General features: G+C 43.0%; 1 protein-coding gene across 1 annotated transcript; it reads right to left on the bottom strand.

The window, feature by feature from the left end:
- Nucleotides 1-211: 211 nt before the first annotated feature.
- On the bottom strand, nucleotides 212-19,859 carry LOC135378001 (partitioning defective 6 homolog beta-like). The gene is made up of 4 exons (XM_064610798.1): nucleotides 19,650-19,859; nucleotides 13,912-14,137; nucleotides 11,592-11,998; nucleotides 212-4,026 (listed from the first exon to the last, which is right to left on the bottom strand). Exons 1-4 carry the CDS (start codon nucleotides 19,713-19,715, stop codon nucleotides 3,763-3,765), a joined length of 963 nt encoding a protein of 320 aa, XP_064466868.1. The 5' UTR covers nucleotides 19,716-19,859; the 3' UTR covers nucleotides 212-3,762.
- Nucleotides 19,860-20,035: the final 176 nt, after the last annotated feature.

Raw genomic sequence — 20,035 nt, 5'->3', positions numbered from 1 at the left:
CAGACAGTACAGCCGGTGGTAGGATTCGAACCCACCACCTCCCAGTCTACAGCACGACCTTGGTTACCACCAACGAGCGGACGCCTTAGCCCACTCGGCCATGCCGCTGGTACTTCGAATGCACGACGATAGAGAAGTGCGCGGAGGCGATCAAACGTCTGTGTCTTGCGCTGCTGTGTCCCGTACAGCTATTGAATAGATCACAATTCAATTGTATACATATAATAAAATTGAAGTTTATTAGGTACTACTTCGCAGTTACGAAGGTAGAACAGAGCTCGACATTTTGAAACTACAAGAGAGGCACTAGAAAAGCTCTTCCTTGAAGGCCAGCCTTCAAGAAATGATAAACTCTTGGGCCTTCCAGCATTTCTGTAACAAGGCACTTTCAGCTCAAAGGTTAAAGCTCAGCACTTTCAACAAGCAGAATAGTCAGAGGTATGTTACAGTAGCAGCCTAAGGTAAAGACATATGCAGTGAATGATAAAGAGTCTTTCTACATATGGACCCCATGCAACTTTTGCCTTTGGTTGTGCAACTGCAAAGTAGAGAACATATTAAATGTCACATAAAAGCACAAACATTAATTCATAACAAATAAACACGAATATTTCTCATTGGGTTGTAATGATGTTAGGAAGTGCAAGCTCTAAATACAACATCAATGTTTTCGTTTACCTACTTTGGTACTGAAACTGTATAACTTGGAGGAGTTTACAATCATTCACAATTCAGGCATAAAGTTTGTTCAATGATGAGCTCCCACCTGATAAACTTGGGTCATTGCGGGAATTCCCACAGTAACAAGGCAATCTTCACTCAGATAAGTTTACAGTACCCAGTAAACCAGAAATATCCCAGGGACGTCCCAGAAAAGTCGCACACGTCACCTATGTCCAGGAAGTCCACCAGACGTTATTTGGACGTCCACAATGTGACGTTGAAAATCGTCCGACATTGTATCTCCCAGGGACATCTGCAGGATGTAAAAAGAATTGCCCCACCGCGTTGCATTTTGCGCACATATCTGGGACACGTGACGCTTACTGGAGTGACGTAAGCAAAGCGAGAAACATTTTGGGTTTAGACCTGTATTTGCAGAGTAATCACATCATGGAAGATAGTTTGAATTAAAAACACAATGTTTGTGAGAAAGGGACACCAAAAGTATCAACGGTTATGCTTCGGCGTTGTTGGCACACGAACTAATTAGTTCCCAAGACATCTTCACCGTTACAATCGTAGTTCACCCTGCTGTACACTTACTGAACGTACTCCTACAACTCTCATTTCAGTATATGCTCCATCCAGTACGCCAAAAGAGGCCACCACAGGCCTCCGTAGGTAGTGCTCACTCGATATCGCATATGTGTGTATGTGCCAGTGCAAGCGGTCTCCCATAACAACAATAGGATACGCAAGGTCACGTGGCGTTGCCGATGAGTGCTGTATCCATAGCTGTATACCGCGCTTGCATACCGTTCTCAAATAAAAGATGTCGATTATTTATCCAAAACTATTTCTAAAACGTGGACAGATAACAAAAACTTAATAAACAATGCATAGTGCTCAGCATACAAGCTAATTTGATATGAAACGGTAAACGTCCCATTCACATCCAGATATCCAACGGAGACGTTCATAGGATGTCCCCAGGACTGCAAAATGAGGAAGAAAGTTTGTTCCCAGGGACGTCGCACGGACGTAAACGGGACGTTCACGAACATCCCTGGGATATCCAAATGTCAAATTCAGTTCTTCCCCAGGATATCCTTGGGACATATTTGGTTTACTGGGTAGGTCTCACTGGCCTCACTTTTCTGGGCACACTTGGATGTGTGCTCCAATACAGAATGAACGTACAACACATGCGACAGCCAGAATAAGGAGAATGCAGAGCTATGTGGCGTTCTTGAAAGTACCGTTTGGTATTAAATAATTTCTGCTCTGTGGAACTTGATGCCATGTAAAACAGCGAACGAGCCTGCATGCACCAGCAGGATTCAAGCTTTTTTTTGACAATGATGTTGAAACTAGTGAACTGCAAATGGCTGAAGACTTTGTGGCTACTTATCACACCTAGAAGTACCACATGCCCAGGTGAAAGCATGGAGCCACGAGGCAGGTAAGGAGCAAATTTTGATGCAGTCAGTTTGCAGCAGGTTTTGATGTTTCAAGCAGCCATGACACGTTACGTCCTGGAAGCATTTGGGACTACTACTCATCACTCCAAATGCGAGCTGGCATTGAATGCACTGCAAGCACATCACCAACTAACATATCCCGCTTCAGCAAAGCCAGTAAACTGACTGTGCTTCGAGAAAGCATTTTTCACACATCGAGTCTTGATAATGCGTGTGGGGAACATGGTTTAGGTGATGCATTTTCCTGGGAACGATGTGCTGAGAATTTGTGGAACCAAGTCTTGCTGTGCTTTCACTCAACATACTGCACATTTTAAAAGCTTCAGCGATTCAAAAAAGAAAAAAGTGAAAGCATGATGCCAAGTGCAAGGTTACGGTCTGTAATTTCCAGCAGATTGTAGACAATGTGTATATTTTTATGCGAAACACTACACAGTTCATTTCCATAGAGGGAACTTCACCTTCATGCATGTACTATGTAGCAAGGAAGATTGCAGGTTATGTACACGTGACTTGATATGGAAATCTGCATCAGTTGGTATCAACCCTACCAACTAGAGTGAGCAAGTTTATCACACAATGCTGCTGGTCAGTGTGGCAAAAGAATACAATCAGAGGCCACTTTCAAGGAAGCAGTGAAATGTATACACCACATATTTATATACTGACGTCAAAACACATTCCTGATTGGGGAGACTAATATGACACCACTTTGTTTTTCATTTTATCACCTAGAAAAATAGTAGCTGCATGTGATATCAAAGAAAAGTACCTTCCTATACTGGGGGAGGGGGCTCATAACAAGGTTGGCTCCACAGTTGAAATACAGCACAAACTTCAGCTGCTTTGATTTGCACTACCCTTTGAATGATTCCAATTCCGCTTTGTCGATAATATTATGCCAGGGCCATGCATGCCATGTGCAAACATGTTACAGATGAATTCATGATGAGAGCAGTATGGACAGAACTGGAATCAAGGTGGTCTACGAAATACATTTTACAAAAAAGTGGAATGTTGCATGCACACATCAACACAGCACTAGAAAATGAGTAAATTTAGTCCGTCACACTCAGAAAGTGAATCCAGTCGCACACGAACCACAGATACACACATGCACCACACCCTGCTCAGTGTCTGCCTTTTATATATATATAAAAAAACATGAACACATTACATATGTTCACTAAAACTGTGTGCAACAAGAAAGGTATAAAAATATCAATTTCTAGCTCTGAAGATGCAGAGCAGTGTTACTTTCTTGCTTAGACAAACACACTTGCAAAAATAGTTCTGCTCTTAGAAACAAGTTGGTCAATCACGTTATGTGACGTCGATACCACCTAACATACACTGAATGTCATAATACAGCAAAAATATTTTCTTGTTCATGATATGAAATGCATTGTAAATTCTCATTCGTCATCATAGGCTAGCTGCATGATTTTTAAACAACAGGAAACATGGTTCTAAAATGGCATCTTATATGACATACACAATTCTCTCTTTGCTCTGTACAGGAGCCTTCTGATCACCTTCTTTGATTTGCATTGTGTATCTTCAAAGCAAGAACTGCTGATTGGCCACACATACAGTTCAGGACAGAGCCATGATAACCTCACAGTGTGATGACCCCATCATGAACACTGCGTGGAGGAGTTTCGTCAAGAGCTTCAAAACCTGCAGTATGGTCACGAATCTCATCTTCGTCTAGTCGGTCGTCGTCTGACACCACAGAAGGATTAGAGTTGTGTGAGCCATGAGACATTTGTGAAGAGCGCCCAAACGATCCTCGGCGTTGAAGCGTGCCTACACTACACTGGTTGGCTGGACGGATAGTAATGATGAGATTAGCAGAGTTGGCTACCATCATGTCAGTCACCTAAAAATAAAAAGAAACGCAAATCAGGTAATGATTATGATGCACTGATTTGAGCCTCTAATACAGTGAAAATGTTTCAGCACACTCAATTCTGGTAGAAATATGATTTTCTTGGTCACTTACGTACACAATATTTGCCGTGGCAAATGATCAAATTTGCTCATCAAGTGTTTCTAGAATGACCCAAGCTAAATTGTGTCAGTTGGATCCTCTCTAGCTCAGCACAATTCCTGGACACATTGCTCTGCACAAGAGCCACACAAAAACTGGTTGCCATCGATTACTCTCTCTGATGCTTGCTTACAAAGTACTGATATTAGAGAATCTGTGTACTGCTCCCCTAGAATCGGTATAGTTCTGGCTGTGTGATCGTCTGCTGTGTCCTTGGCCCATATCTGCACTTCAACATCTGTGGAAACTTTCGTAGTTTACTGTAGGCACATTTGGGACTTCGGCCCAGTTCCACCAATGCTGGTTAACTTTGAACCGAGATCAAGGGTTGCTAAAACTTCAAGTTAACACTCAATTCTTTTTTAGAAACGTTAGTTGGTGACGTGATGAATGTTTCATGACAATAACTCCCTTTAGTGAAGCAGAGTTAACCGTTAAATTCAAGTTAAGGGACCACTGGAGAGCCAGGAAGAAGTTGCAGATTATTTCTTCTAGTCTGTCACATACTCTGACACATTTACTTTAAGTATTGTTACAAAGTACGATATATACAGGTTCAACCTGACTCATTCCTGAATTTACATCACGAAGTCAGTGCTTTGTACACATCAAATAGTCAAATAATGATGGAACTGTGTGCAGAGCACATGCAGATGGATTGGCTCAATATGGCCTGTCTTGTCAATTTCAAGTATTTCATAATTTGAACTTCAGGAGTAGGCCTTGGTGCAGAACCAAAAGAAATAGAGCACTGTTTACTGCAGTACATAGGAAGATGGTGTTGGTGCATACTAGAACAAATGTCACCATTCAGAAGAATACTGTCACGAATAATGCCTGTTAAAATGGAGCCTGTCATTGCTGCTCCTTCCAGCTGTGAAGTGCAATACATTCTCTGCAAGCAGACTGAGTCAATGCCACAGAAAATTGCTGATGTAGTTTTGTGTGTTCAAGGATATTGTTATGAGAGACAGTACCCTGCAACCGAAACTGCTAAGAATTGGTGCTAGAAACTGAAGACTGTCTGGACAGATTAGCATGACATAGGAGGATGGCCGAAGATAACATTCAACTGTGTGTAATCAAATATTGTAAAAAAGAAAAACACGAAGCAGTGTGTGCAACATTATCATTCACAATTTCAATTTCAAGGACTACTGTCAATGCAACTGTCAGAGAGATTAGGTTACTAACAGTTTTGCGCACAGTATGCACATAATTTCTGCAAGTCTAGCATCCAGAGCAGCCATTCTTTGGCTTGAGAACCTCTCTGTGCTGCATGGTTTCAGTTACTTTACACTGGCATTGTTTTCCGCACTTGTTGTTCTCCCTCTGATAATTATCGAAATCGACCCGTGCCGCTTTAAATGATTCACAAGAGCCGATGTTGCACCTGTCAGTGTCCACAGCATAGCTCCGCATGCCTTGAATTTTCCGGCTGCTTTGGAGTACTCGAAACTAACCCCATATACGACTCTTCCACTTTGTCTGCGGTTGATTAGATGCCTCTTCCTCCGCCTCCATATCCCCTACCTCAAGATTGCAAAGGTTTATCAGTGTCCAAGAATGACGATGGGCGCTAAGCTCCTGCATTCTTGCTTTCGTTTTGAAAGCGTCCCCCGATGATGCCGATGCCGACCGAGCGGATTGAATTTCGCGCATTGGTCTCACGTTTGCCGGGAAAGTGGCGGTGACGGTCTTGTGAGTCTTTTCGGTAGTACCGTATTTACTCGCATAATTTCTGCACTTTTTCTCCCGAAAATAGTCTAATAAGTTGAGGGTGCACAAATATTGCGGGAGCATTCGTAACGACATTCAAACTACGCAAAATTAAAAATTTTTAGTATGCCGGTCACATAGGCTCCTGGTAGAGCTGATATTGATGCTATCACTGCAGTGTGTAAGCGCGAGAGAAGTACTACTCACCAACTGCGCAACAGGTGACGGTAGGGAGGCAAAATGCTGGGCCCACTACCACCCATTCTACCAGTGAAATACGGCTAGACGCTGCTGGAAGATGACGCCTGTCACACTGACAACCGAAAGCACACTATGTTCGCCAACTTTGTTATGCTGTGCTTTAAGTTCATAGTGTGTTTGTCCAGCGTTTCTTTCTGCGTTTGTTTTGTAGTTCGAGTGACAGTATCGTCCATCGTGTCAGTGAACCATAATCCTAACGTGTGCGCAAATCAAACAAAAGCACCGCAGTAACTTCAGTAGCACTGACGGTGTTGTGAAAACCATGTGGTAAGTGAAAAACAATCTCTGCTATCACTGAGACGTGTGGGCCAGATATCCACGTGCGAAAATGCAGGTGCGCAAATTATGCTACTTTTTTAAAAATTTTCTTGGCATTTTCGTGTCAAACTAGGGGTGCACAAAATATGTCAGTAAATACGGTATTTGAAAACTCTGAATACTAAAAATCGAGTATGAATAGCGCCAACTATTAGATTCTCACAGCTCTATTAGACATCTAGACGTTGTACAATTTACAAAATACAGTAGATAGTCATTAATTGAAACTTAGATATTTCATACTTCCAGGTAATTCAAATTTCTTTGTAGCCTGCTACCATAGATAGGTTTCTTTTCAATATAACTCTTCACCTGTAGACTGCTGAATTAGTAAATTTGGTAATATGCCTTTTATCAGTGTTTTATGTGTATTCCTACTTATAAACAGGCTTGTGTAGGGGAAAAGTTAAGAGATGTGGCTTTGTATGTGCAGATACCCATATAACAAAACCACAATTTTGTCTTGCAACATATAGTTTGATGAGTTTCTGGTACCTCATACTTCTAATAATTCAAACAAAAATCTGCAGTCCCTTGGAATTTGAGAGTTCACTGTGCTAAGTTTGAACAATCTTATGCTATCACAACACCTCCATCTAAAATGGCATTCAAAATGGCGGCAGAAGTCTTTTTGGATATTCTCTACTGTGTGTTTGACCAGAAATAGTATTATAATACAGTCGAGCCCATTTATCACAGTCTTCTATACAGGGTGTTTCTTTTTTGCTGTAACTAATTTTCATAAAAAGGGGAGTTGCCTTTAGTACGCTTTTACTTTTGTCATTGGATTACTCGACGGGGCTGCTACTAGGAAACCGTATTTTTTTTCTCTATTAGGGGACTAATTAAGAGATATTTTCATCAACTTTTTCATTATTGACTTTAGGGAGCACATTGCCATTGTGATATTAAAGCCTGATCTCCACATGATCCGTTCGAACTACTGATGAAGCCCAAAAGTAATCGCAGTGCGCGTTACAGACCTAACTATTTCACCTCCGCTGTCTGCTGCAAACCGCAAGTGATCGGCAAAAGACTGACACTGATGCTATCTTAGCCCTCACTTAACATCACAGAAAGACATCATAGGTGATTCAGACAAATCCTTATCACAGTATGTATCACAATCTTTGTTTTGTTTCTCTTGATTGCTTGCAATGAGCTTTGCTCTTCACCACTACATACACCCAATCAGCACAATGTACCGAAAGTCGAGTGCAATAGGGGAGGACGGTATGTGTCTTATCAATGTTCTTTAGTCTCACGAGTCTCTTCAAGGCCTTCCACCTACCCGTCCACCCCTATTGCACTCGACTTTCAGTGCATTGTGCTGCTTGGGCAGCTTTGCGGTTTGTTGTTGCGAGGGGGGTAAAAAGGTCAAAACAGAGATAAGGTGATAAGGTTCAATCCCTTTGATCTTATCTCCCCCCCCCCCACCACCACCAAAACGAAAGTCATTGCTTGCATTGCGCTACATGATGTAAGGGAGTTCCTGGTGAGGATCGCCCTCCCTTTTCGAAAGATGCAACAGCATGACTCGCACGCTCTCGCGTCACGGGGGAACGACCTCTGTCGCATCCTCGGCTCATTCGTATCATCCGTAAAGGCAAGATAATGCGTTCGTATCATCCGAACTCTAATACACGGGAAGAATAGGCATTCCGGCCGGGACCGGAAAAGAATTCGTATCATCCCGAAATTCGTATCATCGAGATTCTACTGTATCAGCACTTATCCTAACAGTGAAGGGTAAGAGCCGTGTTCAGCAGGATGAAAGGAGTGATATGGCAAGCAACTGCAAACACAAGAAAAAAGAAAGCATAAATAAATAAAAAAAGACTGTGAAACATACCGCAATAAGGGTTTGCCTGAATCGCGTATAACGTTCTTCTGAGACGTTAAGTGAGGGTGGAGATATCGCCGTCACTGTCGCTCTTTTGCCGATCACTTGCGGTTTGCAGCAGATGGAGGAGAAATAGTTAGGTCTGTAGCGCCTTTTCGATTACTTTCATGCTTCATGAGTGGTTTCTTAAACATGGAAACATTTAAATATGGACTTTCAGGTTCAAGCACATTTTCCTCTCTGAGCCGCTGCTTCGTCAGAAAAAGTCTGTCCTCTTGGGAGCTGCTGCATTCGGAACAATTCCTAGATGCTACGTGCGTCGCATGATGCTCCATCGCTGACAACTTGCGTTTCGCCATATTTCTACTGGTTTCAACGACAGATATACAACGTCGTTGTTGTCCAAACCGAAACCATGCACCCACGAGGCCCGGCGGGGTGTGCGCTCCCAGTCGTCCACAATTGGCTGAGAGGATTGGACGTTGATGACGTAAGCCCGATTCGAAGGGATGTATCCGGCGGTCACGCCCCGCTATATTTGCGTGGTAACTGCACCCCCAGTACACTGAATATCGTTAAAAGTGTCGATGTGTGTATGATGATCATGAGAACAGTTTCCGACAGACTACTCGGAATTTGCGAAAATCATTTCATGGTCCCTTTAAGCACATATGAGGCATAGTTAGAGCCTGAAGTTTTCGGGAAATATATTTTTCTAAATTTGGGGGTAAAAATCTGGTAAACAAACATGTGCTCTAAATTCATGCGAATTCGGGTGTAAAAACTTCCAGTATGCTAAACTCTGGGAGAAATCGGGCTCAGTTACTCAAACTAACTGTACTGGTTTGGTACAAACGGTGATGTAACTGCATTTGCAGCCAAACAAATTCGTGTGCATTCCTACAGGCGTTTCAGCAAGGGCAATTTGCCAGGTAAAAATCGGGCTTCACCCTAACGAGGCAACCTTCAATTCGGGGTGCCAATTCGGGGAAGAATCGGATTAATCCCTAAAGCTTCAGGCTCTAGTTACAGTGTATGTGCATTGATTTGCAGCACAGTGAGACTTGGATTGGATCAGATAGATGGCTTAGCATGGCTTCAACTGACTGGATATTCGACGAAGCCAGTTACGTTATCTGGCTGTCATAAATAAGCTAGTATACAAGCCAAGACTTCTGTTTTCGTACTTTTGTTGTTCAAAATGAGGAAAAAAATCTGAATGGGCACACAATGGTGCAGGAAGTTAAAAAATGTGGGTTTTTTATAGCAGAAAGTAGCAGGATCTCGCCTGCAGCACAAAAATGCGCAATCAGTGCAGCAATCACACCCCTGGGTTTGAGTTGAGTGTGTTGAGTGCCATGCTGCGTCATGCGTTGAGTGCCATGCTGCCATGGTTCCCAATTGATTTTGGAACAAATATGTGAGGGTCTTCCAAGGACCTTTTCAGGCTTAGCTGTCATTTTGCCCAGGATGTAAAACACAGTTCATGGCCAGGACTTCAATATTTCACAGAAATATTATAAGCCACAGCTATCACAAGAAAATGCATGGGGACTGTGCAATAGTGATCCGTTAACGAACTTGATTGAGGATTCCTGAATGTTAAGATCATAGGAAAAAAAGGAAGGCCCATGAATACAAACCAAGGTGCCATTATATTTCTCACACTTCTGGCTTTTGTTACTGATAGCTACTGCAATGAGTTTTTCTTTTTGACTCCGTGTTAGCACCGCGTAGCAACTGTGCCTATGATCGGCGTACAGATGTGGACAGCTAATAATACTAATACTTTATTTATAATGGTGCCCACAAACAGCGTATGCCTGCACAGCAGTGCACCTTCATACATTATACCAAGCTGAGGTTTTGGAGGACCTCCTGTCTAAAGTGGTTAAAACTGGGATGAAATAAATCAATGTCATTGGTGAAAACATTAGAAGATGTTTGTATTCGTCGAGGCGGTGGCTGTCGAGCAGCCATATCTTTAACATAGAACAGAGAACTGCGTCGGACAGTACGGAGTGGGGCATGAAAATGTAAAAGGTGAATGACAGACTCTGCATGTATAATGTGGTGAACACATTTGTACAGAAAAATGAAATCCCGACTTAATCTTCGGCTACACAGAAAGCGTTCAGATGCGCGTTGCATATCACCAAGCGGGAATCTTCGAGAACAGATTTTCAAATAACGCTTATAAACTGCATCTAAATGTCTAACATTAGTCTGTCCAACATAATTCCATGCAACTGACCCAAATTCTAAGACAGGTAGAAGAGATACAAAAAGAGTCTGCAAACAATCTGGTCCGCTCAAGTCACGAGTTATTCTAGAAATAATACCAAGAATTCGGTAGGCTTTTTTTACAACATGTTCCATGTGGACATTAAATGAGAGACGATGATCCAACCAGATCCCAAGGCCTCTGATAGCGAACACTCTACATAGCTCTGTGTCATGGAGATGTCAGAGGGAGAGAGGACAGCAGGAAGGAGTGGGGGACAGGGGGGTTAGTATGCTTCCTGGGCCGACCTGAGGGGGAACGGTGCCGACAATCGTCTGGAAGGTCTTCGGAAAACCCAGGGAAAACCTCAGACAGCACAGCTGGAGGTAGGATTCGAACCCACCACCTCCCAGTCTTCAGCACGACCTTGGCTACCATCATACTGCAATGAGTTCTAATCCATAAGGTCTCAAAACTATAGTGCTGACCCCACATAAGCGGAATTGGCACTGCAGCTACATGATGATAAGAAGAAGATACAAAACCAAGGGCTTTCAAGGACTGCGGAAATTTTAGGGTTTTCCCGACCTTGAAAGCGAATTCCGGGTGTTCAAGACTGCCAAGGGCCAGTGGGAACTATGCACATACATTTCATCTGATATTCCAGGGTACCACTGTCCTTCTATGGAAAGGCATAGCCTATAGATACAGGTGTAGCCTCCGATTTAGTGGACACATGCGGCCATGGTGGTGAATGCTTCTTGTACAAATCTGTGGAGCCCTCCCGCTACACTGCACTACACCATCATGACCATCACCGTCACGTGTATGCACTTGATCATACACCCAAGGTTCACTGCACAACCGCCATCAATCATTAAGCAGTGTTCCATTACAGAGTACAGTTGTCGTGGTCCCTTACTCTACCAATTTACCCCACGTAAACCCCGTATTCGTGTGCAACTGCTGCAAGAAGGTATGACTGTACCTACGGAAATTACAGCATCGTACCTCTTTCTCCAAACTCACCTGGTCTAATGTCTTGCCCACCACTTCAATGCCATTAACTTCTAGAACTTCGTCATTGACAGCAAGAAGGCCTGTCCCTTCGGCCAAGCCACCGGGCACCAACCGAGAGATGAAAATGCCCGGCACCCTGTCGAGGCCATGTGGGGTGACACGTACACTCGTACCATCTCGAATGTAGAAGCCAAGGGGTTTGTCAGAACCATGTTTGACCAGGCGCACCCGTCGACAGGTGTCGGGCACTACATCCACGTCGATGATTGACGACACTTGCCGAAAATCTTCAGGCAATGATATAGAAAGCTGCGGCTTTGATGGTCTTGTGCCTGTTGGAAGCAAGTACTGACCAAGGAACCGTTTTTTGCGACCACCTTGAGCACCATAACCATTGAGCTCTTCTCTGCTATCCCCTGTGGAATACATGACACAGTAAGTTCATTTGGTCCAACAGTCATTGTGCCATATTTATTTTACAAATACCTAGTTATATATTAATCCACCCTGAAATACAGTTGGGGAACCGCTATGCTCATTCATGCAGAGCCACTGGGAAAGTTATGTCAAAAACAGACTTTCATTGCAACCCAATTTGTTTGTGCAGTCCTTAATCAGTTCATCCCACATATTTGGAAGCATGCTAATTGTTGCTCAAGACACTACAATATATACACGTACATTCTACCCATACACCATAAAATGTCCATGTTTATCCAGAGGCACATGCCTCCAAGGTACAGATACTTGCAAGATGACATGTTGTCCAACCACGTTTTTCACAACACAGCTACCACCATTGCCAAATAACAACAGTTGGATTTTGCTCAATAGAAACTTGCCTATAAGCAATTTGCAGTTGGCAAATCAACACAGAAAACTTCCTCCCAGGAACACCAACAGCTTCCAGAACAGAAAACAACTGCATTCAAACATATTGTGCATAGTTGATGCTTTCGAGTTTCTGTGTGGCCACACTCACACTTTTATTACCAGAGCTTCTCAACCAGCTCGCCTGCATGTACACCATAAAGGTTAAACCAACACCATCTGACTTCTACCAAAAGACTGGAACTAAAATTGTACTGCAGACCTTGGAAAAATATAAAACCTGAAAATGACTGTCTCTAAGTACCTCCCAAAGGCTTCTTGACACAGAGTACTGGACTAGACAAGCATATTGCTACAAGTTGCAGTCCACTACTGTGCCTAGGAAATAGTGAAGGTAAAATGTCCTAAAGTGACATGAATTGAAAGGGACCGCTCTGTATAAAATGTGGAATGCCAAACAGCTGCAAACCTCACAAAATGTTTAGCTGGATGATAGTCTTCAACAGCAGTGCTCGATGTTCAGCATGCACAAAACCTTGCAGCCTATACATATAAAGTGCTTTAATTTACTTATATAGCATTGCCGTGTATTTTCCAGCATGATGAATTTAGGGAGCAACACCAACTTTTGTAGTGTAACAACCTGGCCTAAACCAGTGTGCCAAATTAAGTGAAGAGGAAATGCAGCACTATTTTTACTTAGCCAAATTCCGCACGCATGTTAGCAGAATGGCTCTACGTTCTCTGGCAGGCCGAAGAATCTCAAGTTCTACAGTATTTTAGGTAATGCACAGCACTATAGTACTGACACCACTTCAAGGATGCATCATTACACATGATTTGGCATTAAAAGTGATAGAGTGTGCCAATATTCAAGGTAACTGAAACACCAGGTGACAACAAGCGTCACTTCCTGCTAGAGGTTTCCTGAAAATATTTCAAACCAATGATAATGTAGAGGAGTTCAGCAGTATTGTATTCAGGCTCCTTTTTTTGAAAAAGTTGCAAAAGGCTCCATGAAAAACTTCATGATGTTCGCCTCTGAGAAACAGTCAACTACTACACAGGAGAAAATGGTTAGATATTGCAAGAAACTTCTTAACCTTGCAGCCATATAATGCTCTTCCTTTCCTCTAGTGCTGTCATTCGAGAACAAGCAGTTCTGAGCTGACACCATGATGTAAAGGGCCTTATGGCAAGATAAGGTCCTAAGTGTCATAGTACTGAGAATCATATACAATTCCGCCAGCATAGCTGTGCTGACAGAATACAGTGGAACCTTTGTATCCTGGACACGTGCAGTGTAAATAGTTCATGTGTGACCGATAGAGCAAACAAGGTGAGGTACACAGAGATATGGCAGTTATCAAGCCTTGTCCAACTTATTGGTACATCTGGCTTGAGACATTTGGCCGAATACGAGGTTCTAGGTTCCCAAAACATACAAATTCAGAGTACGACAAATATGACAGAGCGTGCAGCAGAAGCAGGGACGAACCTTTGCGTTGCACTAACAACCGAAGCAGTGGTCGAGCAGACTGAACAGCACGTGCAAAGTTCTCATCATTGTTAATAGGCAGCAGGTCCCCGTGGATAGGGTCCGTGTAGCACAAAGTGAAGGGCACCTCAGTAATACAATGAAATCGCTCGATGAGCTTGCAGAACTCGTCGTACTTAGATACTTCAGCTTTATCCAGCGAGAACCGTCGGAACTCGGCATCAAACTACAAGCACAAAAAGAGAGTCGTAAACACCACAGACAACATTCATATGGCATCTGGTAGCAACAACCTGTAAAATCATCACTGATCATTAACATAATAATTGGAATTATAATAAACAAAGCCACTGCCTTCCAACGTACAGAGTGTCCAATGGAACACATTAGAATGTTGAACTTGTAGACTGGGCACACAAAAAATGTCATGCAGTAGTCCACAAGCCAATTGCGGTGACAGAAATTTCAAGGGTAAGGATTTTCCCCCAGAATACACATTCAACAAGGGCACCTACAATCAAGATAGCAGATACAAAGCAACATGTTGAAAGAACACCCTAGAGGACTACATACTGCCTCTTCCAGAGATACTTCTGAGCACATCATACTGTTCTTGCTTCTTGAAGTTTTGAAAACAAAAAACGGTATGTTGATAAATCCTTTCTAAAATTATACTTGGATGTTCAACTCTATCTGCGTCTGTAATCATTATGACCCGGATATCTGGCTTTTCCTTCCTTTGTCTGATCACTCCCAGCAATGTGCTCTTTCATCATGGGTGGAGTAGAGCACTGCACGGGCTAACCCAAAAGCCCTAGCCCAGACCGGCCCGTGGGCCAATGAAACCTTCTTACGGGCCTGGGCAAGGCTCGGGTTTGACCCTCGCTGGGCTTCGGTCGGGCTCGAGCCTGTTGCCCCACTGTCAGTTAGCCACAGTCAATTTTTACAGCACACTACACTGGGCCAGGTTGCCCATAAATTTCTTTGGTTTGGGCCGGGCCAGGTATGAAGCCATCGGGCTGGGCCCGGGTGGGTAAATCAATGGAAGGCTGGGCCTAGGAATGCGGCCCATGCAGTGCTCTAGGGTGGATTGTGTGAAGCAATTGTGGTATTGATATTTACACCCTGCTATATATTCCCGTAGGAAGTTTTTGTTTCTTTGTAACGTTTTGTTGAGCTATAGTCATGTGAGTGATTGTTGGTGTATCATTGTTGCACTTCTAAAATAAGCCTGGGAATAAAAGCAGATAAGAATGTTGGAATTGTAGTCACAGTGATGCTTGTTTTGTCATGGCCATAGGCATCAGAAGGTGGGGGCAGGGGGAGCAGTTACCCCCTCTGATCTCATGCTGTGTCCGGAGATTAGGCAGGGCACCTGGTATTTTTACGGGCAAATTATTACACGGATTTCATGTACACCTGTATGAACCTTGCTTACTGCGGGTACTACTCTGACACAGAACACATGTCCATATCTGTTATCCACATAGAGAGTGACTAGCCATTTCCTAATTAACTGAATATCGTAGTTTGGAGCCATTCTGCACTGCATGTAGCATGTGTCGTTCTATTAATCCAGCTTCTTGTATACAGAAAGTTCTTAGTGCACCAATCCTTGTAACTTGAGCCCCTCCCTTGTGGCGGTGAATTTCTGATGGCCCTGGTCATAACGCTGCAGATGGCACACACAATCTGGCGCACAAGTGACTTCTTTGAGTTCATGCTTGAGAGAGGAATTAGTGTAATGTCTACAAAATGCTGATTCAGAACAGGAATTAGTCAGACATGCCAATCCTGTGTGTAACATGGTTGTACGAACAGTTCTGGGAAGTCCCATTTTTGCCAACAAGCTATCTCTTTTCATGAGTTTTTCATGCCTGATAAACAGCAGTCAGAAATGATAAGATAATATTCAGCAGCAAGATTTCATACTGACAGAATACAGCATACTCTGCTCTGAGCAGGAACTATAGATGTGGAATACAGTAAGAAGAATCATCAGTCAAGCTTATCTGGCATTCCATTCAGACTACACAAAAAAAGTGCCACAACCCCAGCTCAGCCACTGTCAACGTATGAACTGTAAAACAACAGTGCCTTGTGATTCTGATATGGTCCTGAAAACAATGCTACTCAGCACCAGATTCACTCCCACGTACCTGGTGCCCACCTGGAAATTATTCTGAGAGCAAAAAATCTGCTTATTAAGGAAAACATGCCCCCATGTGTATGATGTCCTGTAGCTGTGGTGTTCAAACTCACACTTTGGACCTATTGAGTTCTATAGAGTTTATTCACTGATGTCATTCCTCCAGAGGGCACTGGCTTTGAAAAAGGCGAAATCACCGCCATAATGTAGGTCCCTCGAAGTTTGGTGCTGGTTTTCGTTCACTGCCTTTACGCCATTTAGAGGACTATTAACGTTGAAAACATGGAAATTACTAGGATTATGGTACAAATAATATTCACACAGTACAATACCTTTAAAACACCAAATGTACAGTGAATATGATGTGGGTGAAGGCCTCGACAGTCCAAACCTGAGGACTTACATTATGGCGGCAAATTTCTAGCGGGAGTGGCGCTCTCCTGCGGATGACGTCATGTGAATAAACCCTATACATACAGCTCTGCGTTCGGCTTCAAAACCTAAGGGCCCTACATCAAACCTAAGTGGACATAGCAAAAAGGCTTCAAAGGAGAGAGGAGAGGTAGGTGAGGGGGAGGCAACTGAGATTGGAGGAAGTGGCACGGGTCAACACCACCTAGACACAGGAAGGCTGCTTATTCGTCGACGTGACGTAGCAACTAAGAGTCAGCCAATTAGGATCGTGTTTTCAACGGCCGTAGCCACTCCCGAACGGGCTTTCAGCGGTCGTAACCGTGAAGACGAGCCACCGTCAGCTTTGTGGGCAGCAACGGTCGTCTGCGAGTAGTAAACATCTTCCGTACTAAATGGGAAAACAAAATAAAGCGCAACATGGTCCCATATTTTTCTCAAGACTGATTTTCTGGAAAGCGTGTTGCACTTTTTCGTCCACAGGTTCAAATTCACGAAGTTAGCTGCAATCATTTGCGAGTTTTGCAGGACGGTGGATCACGGTAGCAGACAAATTAAGCCTTTATATGTGGACGTAGCGAATGAGGGAGAGGAGCCAATAAGCAGGCCTTCTGTATCTCGGTGGCATTGCATGGGCACACTTGGGAGCTGTCAAAACCCTGATGTTCTTGGTATACTAAAAAAAGTATTATATATTGGGAATTCGCAACTTCCCATAGCAACAGATGGTGCGTGAAACAGTATTGTCAAATTTAGGTCATGCACTTATCTAAGCTGCAACCAAAATAAGGCTGCCTGGTCGAAGCCACAAGCCAATATATAAAAATATATAACCAAATGCGTAAAAATATGGTGGACCTTCATTATGGCCGCAGAAGACACAGCTCATAGTGCAAAAGCCTGCCATACTTGGCTCTCGCCCTTGCCAATCCCTTAATTTAATGATAGACAAATTACGCAGGAAGCAGCACGACCACAGGTACCGACTATCCGACATAATACCTTTCCCATACACTGACCAAACGAAAAGACACTGCCAAACACACAGCACAGTGACAGGTTGTACAATCACTGTCATTGGGTTGCCGTGCAAATGCCGTAATGTAGTTTAATCAATGTTACAATACTGGACTGCAAATCTAGTATTCTGCACCACATACACAAAGAAAATGCTGCCACTGTTTCTACTGAATAAATGAAATGATAAAGAAAAACTCAAAAACTGAAAAAAAAAAAAAAAAAAAAAATCGAACAGCTTGAAAGCATGCGAATACACTAATTACATCTATACCCTGCTTTGTCCTCTGTCGTCAGTTATCTGCCATCAGTATGAGAACCTGCTCTATATGTGTCTGAAGTCACTGTGTAACACCACCTATGGTTACACTCTCAGACACAAATTGTTTTACAGCACTGCTTCACTTATTTCCTGACGTGGCTGTAATTGCTGCTCCGGTACAAAGAAAAGCGATTATTGTTACAGGAATTCCCGTCTAACATATCTCCTAAGGAAAAACACACGGAAGGTGTGGTGTTTCTTACTGCAACTTGGATACCAACAAATTGGTAGTTACTTATCGAAACAGGGGCAGCGGTAAGGGTTATAGGGGTAACAGTAGACCCCCTGAATTTGTGAAGGGGGCACAAATTCCCATGGAGGTGAGGCGCCAAAGTGTTATCTCAGGTGCTGCTTGCGAATAAAATGCTATAAGCCCTTTTCCTGAATCGATCAAATTGCCAGCAGAGTCAAGGCTTTGTCGACTGATGCGGTAGAACTCGTGACAACATGATGGGTTCCAGGATGTTTTACACAACCCTCAGTCATGTGTGCCATGAGCTGTAGAATCGAAAGCTGCCCCAAACAGTCTTTGGGATGTCGTGATACAGTCAGAGATAGGGCTTGGGTGGTGTGTTTGTTATTCTGTATACTGAAACATTCATACGCAAATAATGCAATGTACATTCAATTCATACAAGATGAAAACAAAGCATTTGCCACTTTTTGTCATTCAGACTGCCACAAATTTTTGGGCATGAATTGGTCGTGGGTGACAGAAGGGGGGCGCCGGTTGGGATCTGGGGTCCCGCTGAATAGAGGACGCTGTGCCGCCCCTGGTTCCAAACACTAGGTAGCAGTGTCAGTGCAAAACCATACCTCAGATTCAAGTTGATGATGATGAGTAGGATTTTACTGGTGCAAAGACAACTTAGGCCATAGAGCGCCATGACGATGGTATGAATCAAATGTAGTTAAAAATGATCAATTTAATTTAAAAGCAAATACAAAAGAAATATTTGTGTGTTCACAGGTCTTTTGAGATTCAAGTTATAAGAATCTGAACGGAGATTTCATTTATCAATTTCATAGTGCAGTAATGTTATGAACTTCCAAGGATGTTTACTCAATAAAACCTACACGACGTGCATTGCGCAAAAGTACACCGTGCGCAAGTCATGCACAAAATATGCAAGAATTTTCGCATCCAGTGAACCGTACTCGGAAAGGCGTGTCACGCAATCTTGAACAGGGAGGCACTGGTAACGAACTGCACGCTCAAGCTGGGATCAACATTCTATGTTCAGAAAATTAACACTCGTGGTGACACATTTTACAACACGGAGGGGCTAACGAGAAAGCCGACGAAACCTCCTAAACCCAGAGCTCTTTTCATGTGTGTATTGGCGAAATTATGCATTAGTCGGTGAAAAGCTGACAACATACCTCGCTCCCCTGCCCAGAAATTTTCGTGCTGGCGATACAAACCGAGATTCTGTACCTAGCATGTCGGAATACCGTTACAATGCCCATGCAATACCAGCATTCATTTAAGTTGAACGGGCGGCAAGCCATGTCGTAGACACTGAACATGTAATTGCAGGGTTTTCTTTTTCAGCACCAATAATTGCAGGAAACAAAAAATACAGCGAGGAGAACAAATCATTTTGAACATGAATCAATGTCAGATTGTGCAGAGACGTTGCTGAGCTACCAGAACAAGTTTCTTGTTCAGGGAGCACACTACGTCTCAAGACACTTTACTCAAGTAGTTATGACGGCTTTTAAAACAATCGTAGCAAGCACGAATCTTGCACACAACTGACACATAAACAATGGTCTGCTTAGATTACGCAGAATCAAACACAACCCAAATTAGGCCTAATGCATGACGTTGCTTACCTTGCTTTTGACTTCCAGTATATTACCGTTGAGGTGAGGTTGCAAGTTTTTCAAACCCTTGGACATTGCTTATTCATTGGGCTAAAATCAGCTACAACAGCATTTTCTTAATGGCATTAAAAACACGTTAAAACCTATAAACAAAGTACACGGACATAACCACATGCAACCAATTTTCCCCATAAAAATGTCGTCAGCGCATACCTTTGGCATGCGCAGTAAGATAGTAAAAACAAAAGTAAGAAAAACACAAAATAGTTTACATTGATGTCAGATGCAGGAAAGTGTTGTAAAAATATATTTTTTTGTATATCTAAAGTGCTTAACGTTTTTCGATAAGCTACGAGAGAATTAGCATAATATTGTGTGTGACGACTTCCGTTCGC

The sequence above is a fragment of the Ornithodoros turicata genome, chromosome 1, assembly GCF_037126465.1.
Source record: "Ornithodoros turicata isolate Travis chromosome 1, ASM3712646v1, whole genome shotgun sequence".
NCBI lineage: Eukaryota > Metazoa > Arthropoda > Arachnida > Ixodida > Argasidae > Ornithodoros > Ornithodoros turicata.
The sequence above is the reverse complement of the archived record's forward strand: the minus strand, read 5'-3'. Positions and strand labels throughout refer to the sequence as shown.